This window comes from Diadema antillarum, unplaced genomic scaffold (genome assembly GCF_040938485.1).
Source record: "Diadema antillarum isolate AM-2024a unplaced genomic scaffold, OU_Dant_1.0 scf00000109, whole genome shotgun sequence".
NCBI lineage: Eukaryota > Metazoa > Echinodermata > Echinoidea > Diadematoida > Diadematidae > Diadema > Diadema antillarum.
In genome coordinates this window covers 441,188-462,482 of record NW_027270998.1, presented here as the reverse complement: position 1 = coordinate 462,482, position 21,295 = coordinate 441,188, and the positions used below count along the sequence as shown (strand labels likewise).

General features: G+C 38.2%; 1 protein-coding gene across 5 annotated transcripts in view; it reads right to left on the bottom strand.

The window, feature by feature from the left end:
* Positions 1-21,295, bottom strand: part of LOC139719377 (peptide methionine sulfoxide reductase MsrB-like) — a 51,223-nt gene that overhangs the window by 13,841 nt on the left and 16,087 nt on the right. The window contains exon 1 of one of the 5 annotated variants that reach the window (XM_071630795.1): positions 12,053-12,437. The exons of the other annotated variants lie outside the window; for them this stretch is intronic. Coding sequence (XP_071486896.1) covers positions 12,053-12,086 — 34 coding nt within the window. The 5' untranslated portion in view covers positions 12,087-12,437. Of the gene's footprint in view, positions 1-12,052; positions 12,438-21,295 lie in introns of those variants that run through there. 5 annotated transcript variants of the gene reach the window in all.

Below are 21,295 nucleotides of genomic sequence, written 5' to 3'. Positions count from 1 at the left end.
GTCGCATTTGCTTCAAAGTCTCTCTCATCGTCACAAGCTAACTACTCCAACATAGAGAGAGAAACGCTAGCCCTCGTGTTTGGAACACAACGTTTCCACACATACCTGTTCGGAAACCAGTTCACTGTCCAAACTGATCACAAACCCTTAGAGATGATCACCAGAAAGCCACTGAGATGTGCGCCACCACGTTTGCAGAGACTTCTCATCAAAATTCAAGGCTATGACTATGATGTCAAGTACAAGCCAGGCAAATCGATGATCATATCAGATGCTTTGAGCAGAATGCCTAATCCAAGCAAGAATCAAGACGTTCCCCTTGATGTCAATGTGGAAGAGATCTGTGAGGAAATCGACATATCACAGATTGACCTTATCTTCTTTGGACAAAAGAAGAGAAATGAGCTGCAACAAGAGACGTCGAGAGATCCTACCTTGCGAGCTCTGTGGCAAATCGTCACGAATGGTTGGCCAGACACAATCAAGGAAGTACCTAGAGAGGTCAGAACATTTTGGCCATACCGCGATGAAATCGGAGTATCAGATGGTGTACTTTTCAAAGGCAATCAAGTCATCATTCCCACAGACCTCAGACAAGACATCCTGAATCAACTTCATCAGGGTCATCAAGGTATTGAACGTACCCGCAGACTAGCAAGGGAAACCGTGTATTGGCCGAACATCAATAAAGACATTGAGCAAATCTCAAAGAATTGCTACGCCTGCCAAGAAAATCAGGTCAAGCAACAAAGAGAACCCTTGCAACCTCACGACATACCAACTTCGCCGTGGACGAAGCTTGGAACTGACTTGTTTACTTTCAACAAGGAAGAATACCTGTTGGTGACCGACTACCATTCAAAGTATCCAATCGTTCACAAGTTGAAGGATACATCCAGTGCGGCAGTCGCAAACATACTGAGTGGTATCTTCAGTCTTTTCGGACCACCAGCAACTCTGATATCAGACAATGGTCCACAATTCGTTGGAAGACCATTCCAAGAGATGTGTGAGAAATGGTCAATTGATCACATTACATCGTCTCCGCGATATCCAAGATCCAACGGACTCGCTGAACGCATGGTACAAACTGTGAAAGGAATCATGACCAAGTGTACCAGAACTGGACAAGACATCCAGACAGCACTACTACATTTTCGTGCCACACCAATCGACTCCAACCTACCATCACCTGCTGAATTACTCTTTGGAAGACCAATCAGGACAACACTTCCAAGTCACCACTTGACCAAACAATCGTCTACGCCTGATTTGTTGTTTCAGAGACAGGAGAACATGAAACACAATCACGACTTGCATGGAGGTAGGGATTTACCACCTCTGCACGTTGGACAGAAAGTGAGAGTTCTAAATCCCAAAGACAACACTTGGCTTCCTGCCGAAGTGAGCAAAGTACGTCAGGAACCAAGATCCTACGAAGTAGCAACTCCCAACGGTAGCATCTTGAGGAGAAATAGATCTCACCTGAGAGAGATGCCAACAGGAACGAAGCCAATAGTTCCAAAACGGGTTCACTTCGAAGACGACGTCAGGGGTGAGGAAAGGAAACAACATCCAGACAGAACACAAGGACAATCTGATAGGAAATCAGTCACTACCCGGTACATAACGCGATATGGACGTGAAGTCAGACCCCCATCGCGGTACCAATAGTAATGCAATGCTGGAAGATAAACTAGCAGCATTGTCAGTGTAAATAGTATATTCATTCATTATGTTTAGTGTAGATTTATTTACAGCACATTTGTGTAACCAAGTGATACACATCATTTTATTTCACAAGACAATATTTGAAATTTAAGTCAGGAACCATAACAACTACGACATATGCTACATTTATCAAAATGTTTGTTGCATGCTATATCTGTGTATTACTGTTAATCACATTTGTGTATTGAAACTATGATGTAGCTGTTCACTAATTTCACATACAAAAGTTAATCTCAACTGAATGTTAAAAAAAATAACAAACATACAAGCATATATAAATTATTTCCTGTGTTGATGATAATCTGAGTACAAACTCAAATGTTAAATCATTCTGTTTCTATTACATATACTATATATACATTCCGTATGAATATAATTATTTCTGTCTCATATTATCAAAGATGTCATGAAGATATACGTGAAATTATTTGTAAATATGCTGGTGTTAAACTACATGCATTTTGTGACAATAAGTTTGAATACGTTATTGTTTTCTTCGTCTTATCTTTCGATACCAGATATGTCGAGATTTGTTCAGTATATATGAGAAATGTAAAAACTTATACTGATAAAAAGAATTTCTGGTACATTGCATTTGTGAGACCAGCTGTTTCAAGTAGAATAGATTTCATTTACCTGCCTGATTGTAATTCAACGTATCTATGCATATTTCAAACAAGCTTCCTACATTTTTCAGTATTCTGTGTCAGAGATTCACATTTACAATATTTGGAAGATCAATGTGAATGTTTCCATATGTACAAGTGCAGTCAAAAAAAAAATATTCATCATTGTATCTTTTCAGAAGGAGGGGGATGTTGTGATATATGAGCGCACTACATTTATCACAAGTGTACGCATATTCCATGTATTCTATATTTGAGTGATACGGTCAGAGCAGCAGTCATTACATGACGCTAGTTTGTGATAGTGGATTAAAGTTGTTCATTTTATCGTTAAACAACTATGTCCTCTGTTCATCATTGAATCTGGTCCACTATTACAACACTCTCAATCCTATACCTTTTCATCATGTTTGCAAAGAGGATTTGGGTATATTCTCCTCATCAAATGGTCATCATGCAGGGATTCAAAGGTGGCATGGCTCACGAGCAGACCTTCAGATTTCAACAAACTTTAATAATAAGGGAAATGGCTCCAGCTACCATAGATAACTGACGTCATATGTTAGAAGACAGTGATTGGGTTGAGAAATTTCCCTGTTTATGGCTGTATGTCCCTGCCCATCTGTGTGGTTGTTGTTGTTTTTTTGACTGTGTTAATGTGTTTTTGTAATACTTGAAGCATCCTTTTAATAGTCAGCACTGGATGAGAATGTTACAATTCCTTACGGTATACAGTGTATGTGCAGACTTTGGAGCAAAATAGTATCACATGTTTACATGATGAGTCATCATTCTGTTCTTCTTCTTCTCTACCAAGCCCCGGTCTGCTTCAGAATTGAGAATATGATGTATGATGGGGGAGAAGGAAGCAGGTCTACAAAGTCGTTGGGGAAGCAGCTCTGGGAAGAAGGCAACCCCTAACACTCAGCTTGGCCTCTCCCGCAATTGATACAACTGAAATCCATCTGGCACTGCACTCTAATTAGTCTGGGTAAGGAAAACTGTGTCTCAAGAATCCAGAGAGAGAGAGAGAGAGAGAGACAGACAGACAGACAGAATAAAAAGCCCTGATTTTCCATCAGAACATTTCCAAACATCTCAAACAGAGGACAGAGATATTAATCTGTGATACTCCACAGAAAGAAAAAAAAATGTCGTTTGAGCACATCTCTCTGTAGAGTTCAGTTGGGTGGGATTAGCACTGCCTTCCAGTGACAACACTGTAACACATCATAGATAGAAGCCTTCATTTATGTCAGAATAATTCTCACACAGAGGTGAACAAATCTACAGTTTAACATACGACTTGCAGGATATTGTTACCATACAATTCCATTTTTGATCAGATTGTCACATTTGTCTGACAAAGTAGAATATTTTATGTTCTTTGAATAACCAGGATGACATCTACACCAAATAAAGAATAATAAAAAAAAAAACACACAGTAGTAAACACTGAAATCCTAGTTTCAACACACAATGATCAAATATGATAGAAATCAAACACAGCATTTGGAGTGATAGTGTTTAATTTTTGTGAAAAACAAAACAAAAACTAAAACTAAAACAATCCACAGATCAGTTTGGAGTGCTAACGGCTAATGTGATGGGTGGAGAAGTTACGACGTTCCCTTGAATGCAATGAATACTTTTAGCACAAAAATGTACAAACCCTGCTTTAGATTCTATCCATTGCACTTTAACTTCCACTACGCCTTATACCACTAAATGATACTCCATTATTACTCTACCACGAATATCACTATAAAGAAAAAAATGACTAAATGCCTCAAAAGCATGGACAAATGTAATTACCAAGTCAGTCACTCTGCTACATCATTGTATCACAGAGATCTATTAGCATCATATCCCAATCACAAATCATCTTCAAGCTGTCTCACACGAATCCTATTCTTGTAATCTTGTATTTCACGAGGCTGGAGCGGTCCTTTAAACTATCTGCCCTCACTTGGAGACACAGCATGTGGACTTTATTGATTTTACTTCCATCTGCATTCCCCACACCACTCCGCAAAATTAGATTCCACTTCCGACCTGTAAATATTTATCTGCACGGGGGCATGGTGGAGTTCTACTATGCAGCACACAACATTGTATTGGTTATTAGTTTGTATTTGAACAGCCCTAGCAAATACTGAAAGTAAATATTGAAGTCATACTTATTGGGCTTCAAACACATAGCCTCCCATCATAATCATGTACTTGTTTCTTAAAGTACACTGATCAATAACTACTTGATTGAATGTGGAAGAACTACAGTTTCTATTGCATACAAGGGCATTGCTGCATTTAAGTGTTTCTTCTTTCTTTTTCTTTATTCCACCTTTAATATTGAATTTCCTTTCTACAGAGATGCAGTTTTTTTTATTATAAGACATAAAGGACGTACAGCTAGTGAGTTCAACAAAGTATGATTAACATACTCCTTTTGTCTCTGCAATACCACTTCACATAATAAATATTATTAAAACATACTTTACGCAGCTAATGACCCCTGACCTATCACATGATTTTAATTGCTAGAACTCTGTCTAGCCAGAGATCATTGGATACTACAATTGTATGCTCATGTTATCTCATGTAGAAAGTACAACATTTACACTTTAAATATGTACTTCTAATCTCAACAACATTGATGTCAATATACACTTCCAAGAAATAGCTGAACCTAATCAATCAATCAAAGAGTAAGATCATGAGACACACTTCAGCAGCAAATTTGACTGAATTGCCAAACATTTGCAAGGCTTAGCAATTCCTGGCAGTTGAAAACTTCTCAGAGAATGTCACGCTCACACAGCTTCTGTTCGGGTGTGGAGAAAATTCCATAAAGATGCAAGCACGGTAGAAGGTTTTCAGAATTCTAGAAATACAATTATGGTTTGGGAATATCGACTCTTAAATCCACTTATTACACACAGCAAAGATGGAGCACACACAAATGGGATTTTGTGGATGTATGTGTTTAACCCATTGAATCCTAGAACCCGCATTTCTGTAGTTAGAGACTGTATTTTATTTTATTTTATTTTATTTTTTTGCTGTTGAAAGTTATTATGTTAAAAAGGTGTGATATATGCAATATGCTTTTATATAACCTCCATCATACAGTTAAAAAGCATAAACTGTATATAGATACAGTTTGGATACAAATGTTATTGGTGTATTGTTTTTTGAATTATCCACATCTTGCAAGCTCTGCATTTCAGTAAAATCAGTCTTTTCCCATCCCTATACTCACTTTTGTCATCATTTCAAAGTGCAGTATGCATTGTTTCTCTCATTATCGATCATATTCATTTGTTGTATACAATTTGTATTATACTTTCTGACTTATACTTCTTACAAATTGCTTTATGATATAAACTGTCAAATGTATACTTTGTATTATGTATCCTTTTGTTGCACATAAATAAAGCAAATTGAATTGATTTGAAAAAAGGTGGAGCAAAAAAAAATTCACATGAACCTTTTATAGTTTTTACTTTGGTTGCAGAATTTTCAAAGTCTCTTTTGATAGCCCACTTTATAATAATCCTTAAATTGACATCACATTGATGAAAACTCAAGTTTTTGTTTTCTCCAGTCTTGGAAAACGTTTTATATTTCTTTCTGACTCTGTCTCTGTGCAAATGTAATGACTTTATCCAGTTCCACCCAATCTTTCTTCAATGAAAGATACAAAGGTGCAAATTTTATGCTTACGATGGGAAGAAGATATAACGTCTGCAATGAAATTCCCACAGGAATAAATGGGTTTAGAGAATTGGAAGTCCATGCAATGCTTGGAGCGATCGAGGAAATGAATTGTTATGTCAGACTTGACTGATGACTGTGGGCGGGAAAGCTTCCAAGGCAAAAAATAATCATGTCTGAACATCACATAGGCAAGACTGATCTACTTTCATTCCTTTTTTCCAGTCATCTGTTGTTCTTTAACAACATTGAACTGTAATGATATTATGTCTCTCTGTTGCATAAGCACGTATCTACAGATCGACTCAAAGCAATCTAAGTGAAGTGAGTAAAACCTGTCCTGTGTCATAACCACTACAAGATACGTGACTGGACTGGCTGGATGATGCCAAAACATGACTAAATCACAAACTGCGTGTGCATGCTTAATGCAGAGTCTAATACCACAAATGATATCTGATACAGATGGCAAAAACTTGAGCAGATCACAACAGGATTGAGTCATAATGGTAGTAGATGAAGAACCACTACTTATAATCGTAAAAACATCAATTTGAATGAGCAGAAGGAGAGGAAGATCATGGTAAAGAAGATGTTGAAGAAGAACTAAGACTGTATAGACTTGAAATACTTCAATCAAGAGTGTTCCTTTATTAGAACTGTGAGAATTCTGCTCAAAGAAGAAACAGGAAAACTGCATCCTGGATTGGGACATGACAAAGTGACTCAAAGAGAGATCTTGTGATATGAGAAAAAAAGATGTGATATCATTACCAGTAAGAATAAAAGCACTTGAAGTAATGGGAATTCTTGAAACATGCTGTGCCCATTATACGCACTGTGGCAACCGTATGTTCACATACAAGTCTCATCAATGATGCATGTACATACGATATGCATATTAATTTGGTGTTTCATGTGTGCATAAATGTACTACAATTCTTTGGAGGCCATATTTGTTTCGATTCAAGGACATCTGGGTGCAGGAAAAAAATCTTTTTGAGAGCAGTCTTGTACATCAGAAGGACCAGAGCCAATGGAGAACTCCATCGATCATCTTCTTACCACTCCCTCCTGTGGGATCAGCCGAGTGCAAACAACTGTCCATCTGAGTTTACACAGAAGATCGAAGTCACGGTTCAACTGGACGACCAGAGGAGACAATAGAGAACATCTCCAGCATCTGAAGCCAGGAAGATGACGTGGGCGCACGAGATGTCACGTCACGTTGTGCCACTGGGACCATAAATGTGGCTATGTGGCAGAGTGCAGCCTGTGACTTTACTTTAATACAACATGCCCCCCCCCCCTGCGAAAAAGTGCTCGCAGCTTTCTCCCCGTTTGCTCATCTTCCTATTTACATATTTATTTTAATCCATTTGTTCATCGATTTCCCTCTCTATCAATCTCCACGCCAATCTTTCTTTCTTCATCCCTGCAATCCCTTTCTTCCTTTTGTTTCATCCATCTAATTTTATCTGTTGACATTGCTCACGGAGATTCAAAACGACACACATGCACTTTTTTCCCCAACGTTCCAATGTATGACTTGTGCAATCACATGTCCAGAGTCCAAATACCCTGCCAGTACACCTGAACTTTACCTACAGGTCTTTTAGGAGTTATGGGTGCCCAGACAAGAACGACTTCATATGATGGATCTGTAGCAACATCCATGCAGCTTTCGCAGATTCTTCTCTTTCTACATGTTGTATATGTCAGCAAGTAGAAAACTGTCAGCACTCATCCATCCATTTTGCATGTACCTGTCTTAACACTTACATCTATCTCTCCATTTCCCCTCCACTCTATCATTCCAACTACCGGTATCAATCTATCAATCTTTCTTCAAAATGTTTCCCTTAACATTTATAGAATGTAATTCTTCCTAGGAAATATAGATGCCTCAACCATATAAGCAGTACCATAAGTAATACAAATCTTGCAACTGTCTCCAATGTGAATAACATAGATATCAAGAATAAAAATACACTGTATGTGTACTCTAGGTATTTGTGCAAATCATGTATCATAAGTGACTTTAATTTCCAGCTTTACAGTATAACAAAGGTGTTGCGTAGTATTCTATTGCTTTGTGTGTGTGCCTGATCCTTATCTCATTTGTGTACAAAGATGACAGACATGCTATACAGTGTATCTTATGATGTCAAAAATTCATGTTCCATGAAAACATAATGAGCTGGGACAACATAGACATTAAGATGCAATGCCATCAGCAAAATGAACTAATCAAAGAAACTACCAAGGTTAGACATGGAACACAGCCGTGTGTCTACCCAGCACAGTATATTTGCTCTCATGTGTCACTGCACTACGCAAACATCATTTACACACATTGTCGCTCGATACTGATATTGGCGACTGCGGATACATCCGTTGTTGGACTGATCAATGCTGAAAATGTCCTATAAGCTCCGCTAGTCCGTCCAGCCCATCGCACTCCCGTGTTAGCACAGCAGCCAGCTACCACGAGTCCCATCATCCACACAAATGGAAACACCCACTTCGTTAATGCAGTGGATTACATGTGGATGACTGGCGATGGATACCGCTTCTGTTGTCACGTGGGATAATCAATCAAATACAACACCTTGCATTCATTTCACAGAGTGAGCTTTGACCCAGTTTCCACGCCATCAACTCTCTCCCCATTAAATTATGCGAATATCATACTAATAACACTGGATACAGCTCTGGATACATCTATGGATTTGTCCCCTTTCTGTCATTACAGATGCAATGATGTCAGTGTTATGAACGAAAATATGGCAAATTTTGGCAAATTGATGCCATAATAAAGCAAGTTCAACTTGAAATAGGCCTAATGGATGATGGGGAGGAATTACTGCTGATTTTACACCAGCACTCTTTTATCTCAAGCAAAGGGGGGAATGGCAAACAGTACGGGATTGCACTTTTCCATGTATATAAAACATAAGGCACATATCCTTAAAGAAATAATGTCTCCGGCACCTTCGGGCGGAGGCATAAAAAAAAACACTTTTTAAATAGAAAGCACAAAAATATGACCTCCAAAATATAAAGTATCTTTCATAACAAACTCTGTAGGTTTGAAATTTGATGACACTATGTAACACAGAATACTGGGTCAAGTACAGAGAAAAATAAGAGAGAAAACTTATCTATGAACACTTTGCAGCAAATTTACAGTAATCATGATGATGTTTTTGACAGAGAAAAAGAGACAGAGAGAGAAAGAAAGAGAGAGAGAGAGGTGAGCTATGACAAGGGACCATATCATACTTTCTTGTGCACCACACTGATCATGCAAAATGTTTGAATCACCAAGAATTAAACAAGAAAATCAATAGCTATAAATCTATCAAAACTTCAATATTTCTAGTACCCCCTAGCATTCATATACTCTGTCTAAAACTTGTGGGTCAGTGTGTCATACAAGAGGCACTTTGAAACCATCCTGCGGATCCTTCATCGCTGAGAATATGACACCTACGTTTAAACAGCCCTCCCACGCTATAAACTTCATCCCGATGCACCCATACCCACAAGGCCTTAATTGGACCCAGGCATTCTTGACCGTCCTGTCGCGGGGATTTTAATTAAATCAGAAATGAGAGATGTTCCGAGAGTTCTGCATAACACCACCATCTCCTTCCCAAGGGACGAACCTTTTGATTACACATCCTTGACACCTCCCTATTCAAACGCACACGCACAGCAACAAGACAGGCATTCCCCCCCCCCCCCCACGACCAGACATAATGGCTACCACACTAGCAAGGTGACATTAAATAAGAGATACATCCACGCTGCATCTGTACACGATAAACAAGAATTCTTGGGAAAAGTGAAGATACATCAAGATTATTCTACTCATGTACCACACTCTTCCTATGAGGTACACGTATGCACCAAAATATCTCCTGCTCCTGATCAATCCACAAAATTGCCAAACCCTATAGGAGAAAATCACTTTATTTCTCAAGATTACACTGGGTACGTCGCTACACAGAATGGGACAATGCACGCTTATCTAGAGTTCTGCATGCTGGGTAGTACAACCTTCAAAGTCAACCACTTACTACACACAACCCTCAACATTGTTTTCATAAAGAAGTTTACAATTCATTACAGTTATACTTGTAACAGAGAGGCAGAACTGAAGCAGAGGGATATACATGTAACCTGGAAAGAAGCAGGAAGGGCATCTCAGAATCGTGTCCAGTAGAGGGTCGTTGTTGATGGCCTATGATCTGCTACGGAGAAAGGGGCCAAATGAACGCTGGAGTATACTTGGGACTCATCCTCAATGGGTTAAACTCACAATGTGTGGATGGTCTCTGCCACCACTGAAGAAAAAATCTTATGATCCGAATACATGTTGTAACTTCCAGTTTGATTGCAACTGGGAAGTACACTGCACAAGTAGAATTGCAGTCATACTTGGAGTCTAAGTATGGTGAGAAGTATGGCATTCAAATTCTACTACATACACTATATTGTGCATTGTATTTATTTGAATACTGTATGCGCCACATATTTAGTGAGACTAATTTCTCACGAATTGGCGACTCTCAACAATTTTGCAATATGATGGCTAAATTTTGCAATCATGGAGTGCAGTACCAATACTAAACAGAGAAATGTATGCATGCACGTCGCATTCATATCAGGATGAGAGTTAATATTTTCCTGTGTTTTTAAATTTGCAAATTGCACCCGCGATTCGCAAAATTTGTGAAAATGAAAACCTCGCGAAATATTCAGCGCACAGAGTATTTGTCTGGGGGCATTAGAGCACACCACTCCCCCATGACAATACTTGTGAATATCTACATGTACCGGTAGTAGCATTTCTGCCAGGCGAATAAAATGGCAGTGAATGTGTGTGTATATATGTGGGTGTGGATGTGGGTGTGCATGACAACATGATTGTAATGTGTTTTATAGCAAAGCAAGCAATTTTTTTCCCCCCACTGGCCTGCAAGGTAATCATTGGAAGCCTGATGATAATGTGAAACGACAGGTCCATGTCAACAGCTTTTCATTCCACTAATTGCCCGATAATGCGCATGTATTTTCCGACTTTAAATCGATTATCGGCACTTCCATTCCATCTCCTTCCCCGATGGCGGGGAATTTATTGGAATGCTGAGCTACCGCTGGTCTCATTAAGCACTTGGAGCAGCTGATCTATTAAAAGCCACAGTAGCCAGAGAAGGTGGGCAACTCAGGCCTTGACATACAGGGAGATTCACTTTGAACACAGCCTTCTTTTTTTCTTCCTTTGAAGGGTTACTTTTTGATGAGAAAAACAGCACTAATCACACATGGGGCAATCGAGGCAGAGCCTACACCAGAGGAGCCAAAAGGTTGAAATATATAAATGTAATGTCGGGCTCTGCTGGAAAAAAATTATTGCTAACCTGAGCTTCAAGCAAGCGTTCACAATGACTAAAACTTTTAATACCTCTTGCCACCCAAAGTGAATGTACTCTACATTATAATATCATGCCAAAATGAAACTGGTATCATTTTCTCAGCAGTGTCGTTTTGATATGGTGAAATTTGATGACTGTAGGCCTTGGATAACACCTGAAACTAAATTGTAGACATACCATATTAGACTTGGCATCTTTTCTAGCATACGCGGTACGTCAATTATCAAAGTGCTACAGCATGTCAGTCTGTGGTAAGGTCTTCAGAATGGTCATCACAAGAGTGAGACAAATCAAAACTGCTGAAATTTATTCAGAGATTATCAGTCCATTCTAAACGTCTTGTTCTGGGGGTGATTTCCCTGTATCCGTACTCCGATACGATTTCCCGTGGCACAGGGCCAGGCAGACGTGAAGACCCTATGGAATAGGTCAACATCAGCTGTAGATCATAATAGTTGCCACCCTTTTCACCCTGAAAGCACATATCACGCCACTCGGTGCCCCGCCCCACCACAAACCTCAGAAGATTTTCACCTTTGACCTCTCCTGGTGCCTGAATTCCAGTCATGCCAGATGATCAGCGACTGATGACTCGCATGTGACATTGATTGGATATAAAATACCTTCCTTGCCACATAAGCTCACTTGTTCCTTTCGTTAATGGAGGAGTCGTAGTATGCACACTCCCACAGCCCCTAATCTTCAAACAATCTCATACCATATGCCAGTAGGAAGCTCTTCTCCTCTGATTAGCACTGTGATAGTGAAAACAGATCAGTCATGCTCTAATGTAATGAATACCTTGTTTAATGAGTCACACATGATACAATGCAAACTAAACAAGGCTCACAGCGTACTACAATATTGGGTGACAACAAGCCAGTTTACACTTCATAATTTGCAGTGGTCTGCAATGACCTCTGATCAAAAGATTTTTCAAAACATTTATTTTGCTTATTTTCATTTCTTTTACAGGAGAGTCTGTTATAAACAGCTACAGTAGTACAATGTAAGTAGTACTTTGTACATACACACAAGTGTATGTACAATGTACATACATTGTACTATACTGTGATGTATGAGTAGCTCTTGCTGATTAGATGAGTTCAGCAGGCCTGGACCCAGGGCAAAAAAGGACATACATTTGTACAATTCATCACACATGTAATGATTATAAATGCGCATGCTTGTGTGGTCAAAGTGTCCAGTTTGCTGGGCATCCAGGCAGGTGAATCTCCAGTTTCCAGCACGCTTGGGGATGGCTTCCAGTCTTTGTAAACTCAAAACATCAACTTAACCCATTGAGGACGGACTGATTTTGCTACAACACACATTTCCCATAGACACCTGCTCAAGTATACTTGGGACTCATCCTCAACGGATTTAAAGGATAAGTGTCTCCCAGGTCAAACAGCCATGACCTGAGTTTCAAGACATAGAAGTTCAAATGCCTTTTTGCTTGATGGGCTATTCAAATAAGGAGGGGGGGGGGGGGTAGAAAAAACCCAACAACATGATGGAGCATGCTTACAGGCAGACTGTGGGAGTGTTTCCTCATCTGTCTTGCTGTGTTAAAAGCTGAGCTGCATTGATCACACACACTTGATGATGAGGATTTATTATTCACACAAATTCTTCTCACCCTGCCTTGCCAGCGCATCGTCTGCTGCCAGTACTTCCTCAATCCCTTTTACAAAATATGTGGTGTTGGAGTTGATAGGCATGCTAACACCACCTTTTTTTGACCAAAATGACCAATCTAAAAAGTGACGATATTGAGGGCTGAATTCAATCTCATTTGCTTTTGGCTCTAAATTTGTAAATTGCAATGTGTTTTAATAATATAATTACTGAATTAAAAATGAGAATACAAGACCATGCATAACCACCATGTAAATATATAAAAACTTAATGCAATGATTTAAGTGTCCTGAAAGAAAAACAACATTTTTCTGTAGCCCCAAAATATCATATCTTTCCAACAAGACGAGAAAAAAAATGAGGGGGGTCAGTTGGATTCTGTCACAAGACTCAGTCAAGATCTGTATCTCCGTGTAAACATTAATTCTGGATTGTAATTAAGAAACACTGTATAAGGTGCTATTATTGCATATTTCTGGAAATGAGGAAGGTCACAGACATTTTTGCGAGATGTTTATTGTTTTCACGATTTTGACACCGAGGCTTATAATAGGAGCATTAATGCTTGTCATTTCTAGATTTGTGTGTGTGTGTGTGTGCGTATTGTTGAATGGCGGTTCAGGAAATTTGTAAAAATGAAACTCTCACCAAAATAACAGCTCACTCGACAGTATTCAGATATCAAAGGCGCCACATGTACAGTTACTGTATAGTTACTGTATGTTCCCCTGACCTACATGTACACATGTATACATGTGTATACCAACACGCAAACTGCACTGTGTATGTGTGCATCAGTGCACAGATGAACTGTAGATGATGAGTCTACACAGCTGAGGTCTATACATTATATAGAGCATCCATGACAAATCTATGCAAAAAAATCTTCATTTTAAACGTTAGATTTTGAGTTTGTTTGCTTTTCAAGGAAAACCTACAAGGCATAATCACAGCAAATTACAATTGTACAATGTAGGCTGTGCCTACTACACAATGTATCATACAATGGCAAGATGCACATGATCGCATGATGCATCATGCTGCATGCACACTGTTAATAAGTAACAGCTGAAACTGTCTTATATTATAATTTACCACTTTGGCACATACATGTATTTCTTTGTAACATGCTGCGTTTCACTCCAGTGTAGAATTTCCCTAGTTGCTATTTTAGGGCTACAAGAGTCTAACTTTTCTATTGATGTGGTTGTTGTTATTGCCTTAGTATAATTTGTGCATACATATATTTGTCATATAAGTATGAAGAAACAGGATATTTAGATTTGTTTAAAGCCCTCATGCACAGTAATCAGATAGAAAGGTTTCGCACTGATTGACAATAAGATCTTCAGCTGCTTATTTTTTAATGAAGAGAGAAAAAAAAATGCTTTTAATAGAGTCTAACAAGAGAGCATAAAATAGAGAAAACCAGTGTCACTTTACTAACTCATATACTCCCAAATATGGCTACAATTTGTACCTCTTTTTCTTTATTCTGTACCCCCTCCCTCTTTCTCTCAATTTCTCACCTTTTTTTCATTTACATTCATGCTGTCCAGTGATATAGAAGACACAAGGAAGAGGTCTGCTATGTCTTCTCCCAGTATGACAAAAATAACAGTGTGCACTCAAGCTTGCACTCAAAATACTTTGCTGTCTGCCATGACAAGCCGTGTTTGACAAGAAACAAACAAATGAAAAAGCGAGAAATACCACTCGGCTAAACCCTCACATACCACATCAAATCCCACAGCCCACATTCACGGGATTCCGTTCCTCCAACTGTTTAGTCTGTCTCGTTCGGTTCGGTGGGAAATGCACCTCTACAACTGTACTAATATTTTTTGTCCCACGATGTATAATTGCTCTATAACCTCCATCAAAAATATACACTTGCCTTAAATGGATAACATGAACTTTGGTGTTTGCACACTGCATCCACATCCAAATAAAGGCCCAAGAATGCATGATAATCATTCTATCTATTCTCCATGTCAAACTTTGTTAGATTTAGCAGACGTTCAGTCAAAGATTTCTATTCTGCAATAAAGTCTCCCATTAAGTAATGCCCTGGCTTCTTGAATGGTCTGGAATGTTTTGCATGTTGGTACAATGGTAGTAAAGCACAGTATGATTACAGAGCAGTTGAATCAGTATCATCTACTAAAAAGGCTGCAAATAATGATCAGCAACCTACATCCTGTCTGAATGCTGTTTACATCTGCTGCAATTGTGGTCGCCTTCACTCGGCCAGCATTGGCTTTTTTCAATCTTATTCAAAGGATTGCCAAGGTGGGGCAGGGATTGTGGAATAACAACCTGTTTATGAGTCTGTTTACTGCAATAAACCCACACTGACTAAATACGTAAACCCACACTGACTAAATACATCATCACACACATGCAGTTATTAAGCAGTTGTGCAAATTGGACACTTCACGAGTGCATCTTAAAACTACCCTAGCAACATCAAACAAACTTTGATATAGGTTCCTACAGAGAACATCTACAGCTTGATGACATCAGACAGAGCTTACAATGTCAGTTATCAAAGTACACTGTATGCTAATCATTTGACTTTATTAGCATTACATAATTTAGGTATTCTTTTACTACTGCCTCATTCTCAAGGCTCAAAATACACTTGTTTCATGCTTTTTCATCTCTTTAAACCAGGGGCCCGTTTCATAAAACTTGTCATCAGTGACAAGTTGTCATAGATGTGACAAGCTACCGAAATCCTTGCATCTGAGTGGCTGAGAGCAAATTTGTCATAGAAATGTGGCAGTTGTCACTGATAAAAAGTTTTATGAAACAGGCCCCTGTTCATATGAATAAAGTGTCACTGATATGGGAGACCTTTATACCTGAGTTTTTTCACTTCATACTCATAATTGCACAACACACATGGAATAATCATCTACCGAGACACACTATTTCTGCCTGCTGAATGTGTTTTAAGTACCAAATTCTATGCTTGTTTGCAAAACTCTGTGTGTGTGTTGAGTGTGTGTGTGTGTGTTTGTCCAATAATGACTCATTTGCAAATGTCACAAGTCTAGCCATACAGTGCCTGGAGTCGATGATTCATGCTGGAAACTTGTCATATAAACATTCCATGGAATGTTACCCAACCTTTCAAGCATTATTCTGCCTTGAAGTAACTGTAGAAGGCACCTGTAATTCAAAATCATGACAACAAATGTGAATGAATTAATAAATACAGTTTGAATTAATTATAATGTTCTTTAAGCAATTCTGGGTCTAGTTGTTTGAAGAGGATGTGATTTTATACGTAGGTAAAATTTAACAACCTAGTTCCTATATGTTATTCTAAGTCTTACCTGATAGCTTCACCTCAACTTAAAAAAAAAAAAAAAAAGTTGAGAGGGCTTCCACTGAATAGGTGCTACGTACAGTGTACTACTGCAAGTTTCAGCATGATGGTATAAGTTTAATAGTACAATGTCAAATTGTACAATGTACCAGGTATTTAATTGAATCAAGGAGGTACTAGCTAGTACCTCCTTGATTGAATACAGGTCCCTGTGTGAAGCTGAAACTACTGTCTACAGATCTATGTTGAGGTGTTAAGAATCCCTCCCACTTATTATAGGTTTAGAATATGAACACAGTGTATCAATGTATTGCAGCATCAATCAGATATGAAAGATACTGTCATTTTGTGATAAATTTGGTGTCTACACTGTGTCACTTTTATACACCTACAGAATACACTGAAGAGCTTTGGTTATTATAACTTTCATTAACTTTGCATCGACGACATTGAAAGCTGCCAGTATGATCACCTGTTCTTCCTCTCATAAAAAGAGAAAACATCTCTTTCTCAACAATGATTACTTTGATGACACGCAAGTACCGTAACAATTTCATCAGAGAATTGGCGAGGTGCTGTGCAAGAGTGGGAAGGATGCCAATTTTGACACGATAAGATCGATGACTTTCAAACATTTCTCCCTGAAAAAACAAAAGGGCCACATCGACGGCACATCCGTACAGTTTGCCTACAAATGAGTCGGGGAGAAATGTCAGACGACTACGGCGTGCTAAATTGCACCATATTCTGGATGCTGCCCAACACACCGGGCATTCAGTGTCAACATTTTGGGGGTGGACAGAACAAACAAAGTGGGGTCCTTAGAGCATGAAGCTCACTCTTGGTTACTGCATTTGAAAAGATGGGATAATCATTTAATGGCATTCACACAAAGAAATTAATGTCTGAATGACATTGATCAAGAATAGAATGCATATCATGTTGTACCTATACCTTACATGGATAATGCAACAGTCTCGCAATGTAGTATGCATGCTACATTTAATTTTAGTCAAGTCACTGTTACTTCATGTCCAAGGAAAGTTTGTGGCAAAAATCATGATTAAATTTAATCTGGATCCACTGCATATATCATATTTTGACAAAAGATTGAGTTTAATTGGTTACGACAAATATATACAGAGTGAATACAAAAAAGAAATTGAAATTGACAACAAAATTGTTCAAATTTGAGAAATAAATGTATGCATTTAAATCTTCTGCAATGCATTGCCAATAAAAAAATAAAAAAAAACCAATCAGTTATAAACTTAGCAACTTAGATAGTGTAGAAGGTTGCACAACCACCCGAGACTACAAAGGGATTTTGCAGCATGAGGTTGCTTGCATACAATTACAGACTGTACACTGTATTGCACTCAAGTCATGATAACATGTGATAGATTCATTCACATTTATTACAAAATGAATCCATGGTGACTGAATGTCATCTCTAAATTCAAGGTGAGGGAGATGTAATGAAGAGCATTACTTAGATAAGGGAAGTGCAATTACTCAACTGATTATCTCCCGATGTGACACGACAGGTCTCCTACTAGCCTTTTTGTACTGGTGAGCATTCAGATGTGACCAAATGACAATGTTTACATTGCACCCACTCATCTATCTATACTAATGGATTCTTCATTGTCATAGAACAATGCCTGTCACCCAAGGGTGGTTCAATCAGCTCATCATGAAGAAACGAAGTTCTGTCAATGTTGTACAGAGCTTGAATGATCATACTCAATGAATGCTGTTAGATTTTTTTTTTCTTGCTCTTCCACGATATGCTCTCTTTGAAATACTTACATGGCAACAGATGAAAACATTATGCACGATAGATTTATCAAAGAGCTCTTAATACTGCAATTATGGACTTGACACAACATTGAAAAAAAGGTTTAAGACATGCTGTATTTTGCCAAATGAAAAAATAAATCAGTCAATTGTACCAATAAATATTTCCCTGCCTTTATTCTCTGTCAGTAAGAGTTGTCAGTAAATTGTTCACAATTAATAAAACTCAATCAAAATGTGTGTTTTGGGGGAAGTTTGATTTTGCTCTGCTTTATTTCAATCATTACTACTGGAGGGGATGGTTTGCAAAAGCACAACTGTTAGTGTAATATTTCTCTCTTCTTTTTTTTAGTTCGAACTATATACACAGAGAATACAGGATATTTGAGTACTTTATAATTAACATGATTTTGCAAACTTAATAAAAGGAAATGTGAGTCCATTTCAACTATGAAGAAAGTTGTAAGATAAAAGGAAAATGCATTATGGGAAACTATGTATTAACATCTAGTACCAGTATACAATTGCTAACCTTTGTGAATGGCCACAGACAGGTCAAACATTATATGTTCACTGTGTGTGCATGTTTGACCTAGTTCTGCTGAAAATAAGATTCCTCCTGAAAGTCCACCTGTGCATCACTGATTACCCATGTCAAAAAAAAAAAAAACAGCTCTGGGATTGTCCACTCTACCATAATTCAGCACTCTGTAAAACAGCTGCTCCTTTAAAGGACAAGTTCACCTTCATACAGACATGTGGATTGAGTGAAAGCAGCAATATTGATAGAACTTATCAGCAATAGTTTGAGGGAAGTCGGATAATCCATTTAAAAGTTGTGAATTTTGAAGTTTCTGCTCAGTCACTGCTGGATGAGAAGACTACTACAGCTTGTGATGTCACATGTGTACAACGATATAAAGAAAATATAAAGAAAATTCAAGATATTTTCATTTTTCTCGCCTAATAAAAGAACATTTAACTTCCTCTTTCAGAAAGCAAGGGGGAATAATATTACCCTTATCATGTACATCACTAACAAGTCGAAGAAATGTGCACTTTATTCAAAAAGTGAAGTTTTGTGAAATTCGCTTTCTATTTTCTCTATATTGTTGTATGCATACGACATCATACACTGTAGTAGTCTTCTCATCCAGCAGTGACTGTGCTGATACTTTAAAAATTCATAACTTTTGAACGGATTGTCCGATTTTCCCCAAACTTCCACTGCTGTGTTCTACTAATATTGCTGCATTCACTCAATCCACATGTCTATGAAGGTGAACCTGTCCTTTAACTCTCTTCTCCCTTCATATGCTGATGATTTAGTTCTCTCCTCCTCTATTATCCTCCCTCCCTCTTCTCTCATTCTTTCTCTTTTTTCCTCCTCTCTGCAATTTCTCGTTCTCTCACTCCTTCCCTAACCTTCTCTCCCTCCCTCTCTGTCCCTTTCCCCTTTGCCTCTTATTTTAAGACATTTCGTCGGTGAAAAGATGAACCGACGTATCTGACAATTTTTTTTCAATTTTATCGAAAATTAGATTTTTGCCTTATTCCACTGTTCTCACTTGCATCTATCATCGTAGCAAGTTGTGTACTTCAAATTACAGCCAAAAGCCATGGCTCGTCATGTTTTTTTTTTATTCATTTTTGTTTTGTGTGTGAAATTTCCCTATTCCCCACATGCACACAGCCAAATACTAGTAAGGCTAAGAACGCACGTAAAATGCATTGCAGCGCAGTACTGTAAAAATTTCTAAGAAATCCATGTAGGAATTAGAAGCTTTAGTAATTCATTTCTTGTGACTCTGTGGCCATCAAGGAATACATTCCACTGGTGGATTTTTCAGTTGAGTGCATTATGTTCTCTTGAAAGATTTGTGTGTTATCAAATTCATTCTGGAAGGGAAGCTAGTGTGTTTTTGCTCCCTGGACATGAATGTTCTAATTACCAGGGGCCCATTGCATAAAAGTTACTATTGTGGTAACTTTGCCATCCAATGGTAACTACCATGGCAACAATACTCAACAGCCAATCAAAATCAAGAATTCCATGGGAGTTTTCACTGGATGGCAAAGTTACCATAATAGTAACTTTTATGCAATGGGGCCCAGCAGTGGTGGTTGTTGTTGTTGTTGTTGTTTTTGTTTTTGTCTTGCCTGCGTAGCGGAAGCAAGACATAGGTGTCACTGTAGTTGTTGTCATCGTCGTCAACTCATTAAAGGTCAAAGGTCCATAAACTTATGTTGAAATGTACTCAACTCACAAACTGCAGCATGCAGGTGAGATGTTGCTTGGCATTTGCCTTTTTATTTTTTTAGTCGAAATATGCCATGATACCACATGTTGAAATGGACACTTCTATTTGACTCTACCGCATGCTTTTGTTGTGACATGCTGTTGAACTGTGGCTAAGACTTGCTTTTGCAATGCAATGATGCTGCATTTGCTGGATTTCTACTGCTTGACAGACTTATTGCACATTTTTCTTATTTTAAATGCAGTTGTGATTTTCTCCATTTTTCTACTCTGCTTGTCATACTCTTTGCTACTGTATTCGTTTTAGCTACTGTAACAGTAGATACATGCTGCTCACACTATTGCTATCCCATGTTAATGGTAATGTTTTTAGATTACGAACATAATCACGTTATATCATCACTCTTGTTTGTACAAATTAATTTGTCATGTATTTGTGCTGTAAGCTCATTGTAGTGTCCTCTAACAAAATTCTGTTTATACATGTACTTCATCTACCAACTTATATTTTAATTTCAATTGAAGGTCAGTCATGTTTCTGTATTGTATGTTCTGATGATAGTAAGTCCTAAGTAATATTGTTGACACACAATTTGTACTATGTATACAACTTTGTATTAGTATCTACCGGCTACTGTTAATAAAAGTGTTCAAAAAAAGAAGAAGATAATAATTGTACAGTGTTTCATGTGTAGAGATGTGTGTGATGGATGAGCGCACGTGTTGTCATGTGGAGATT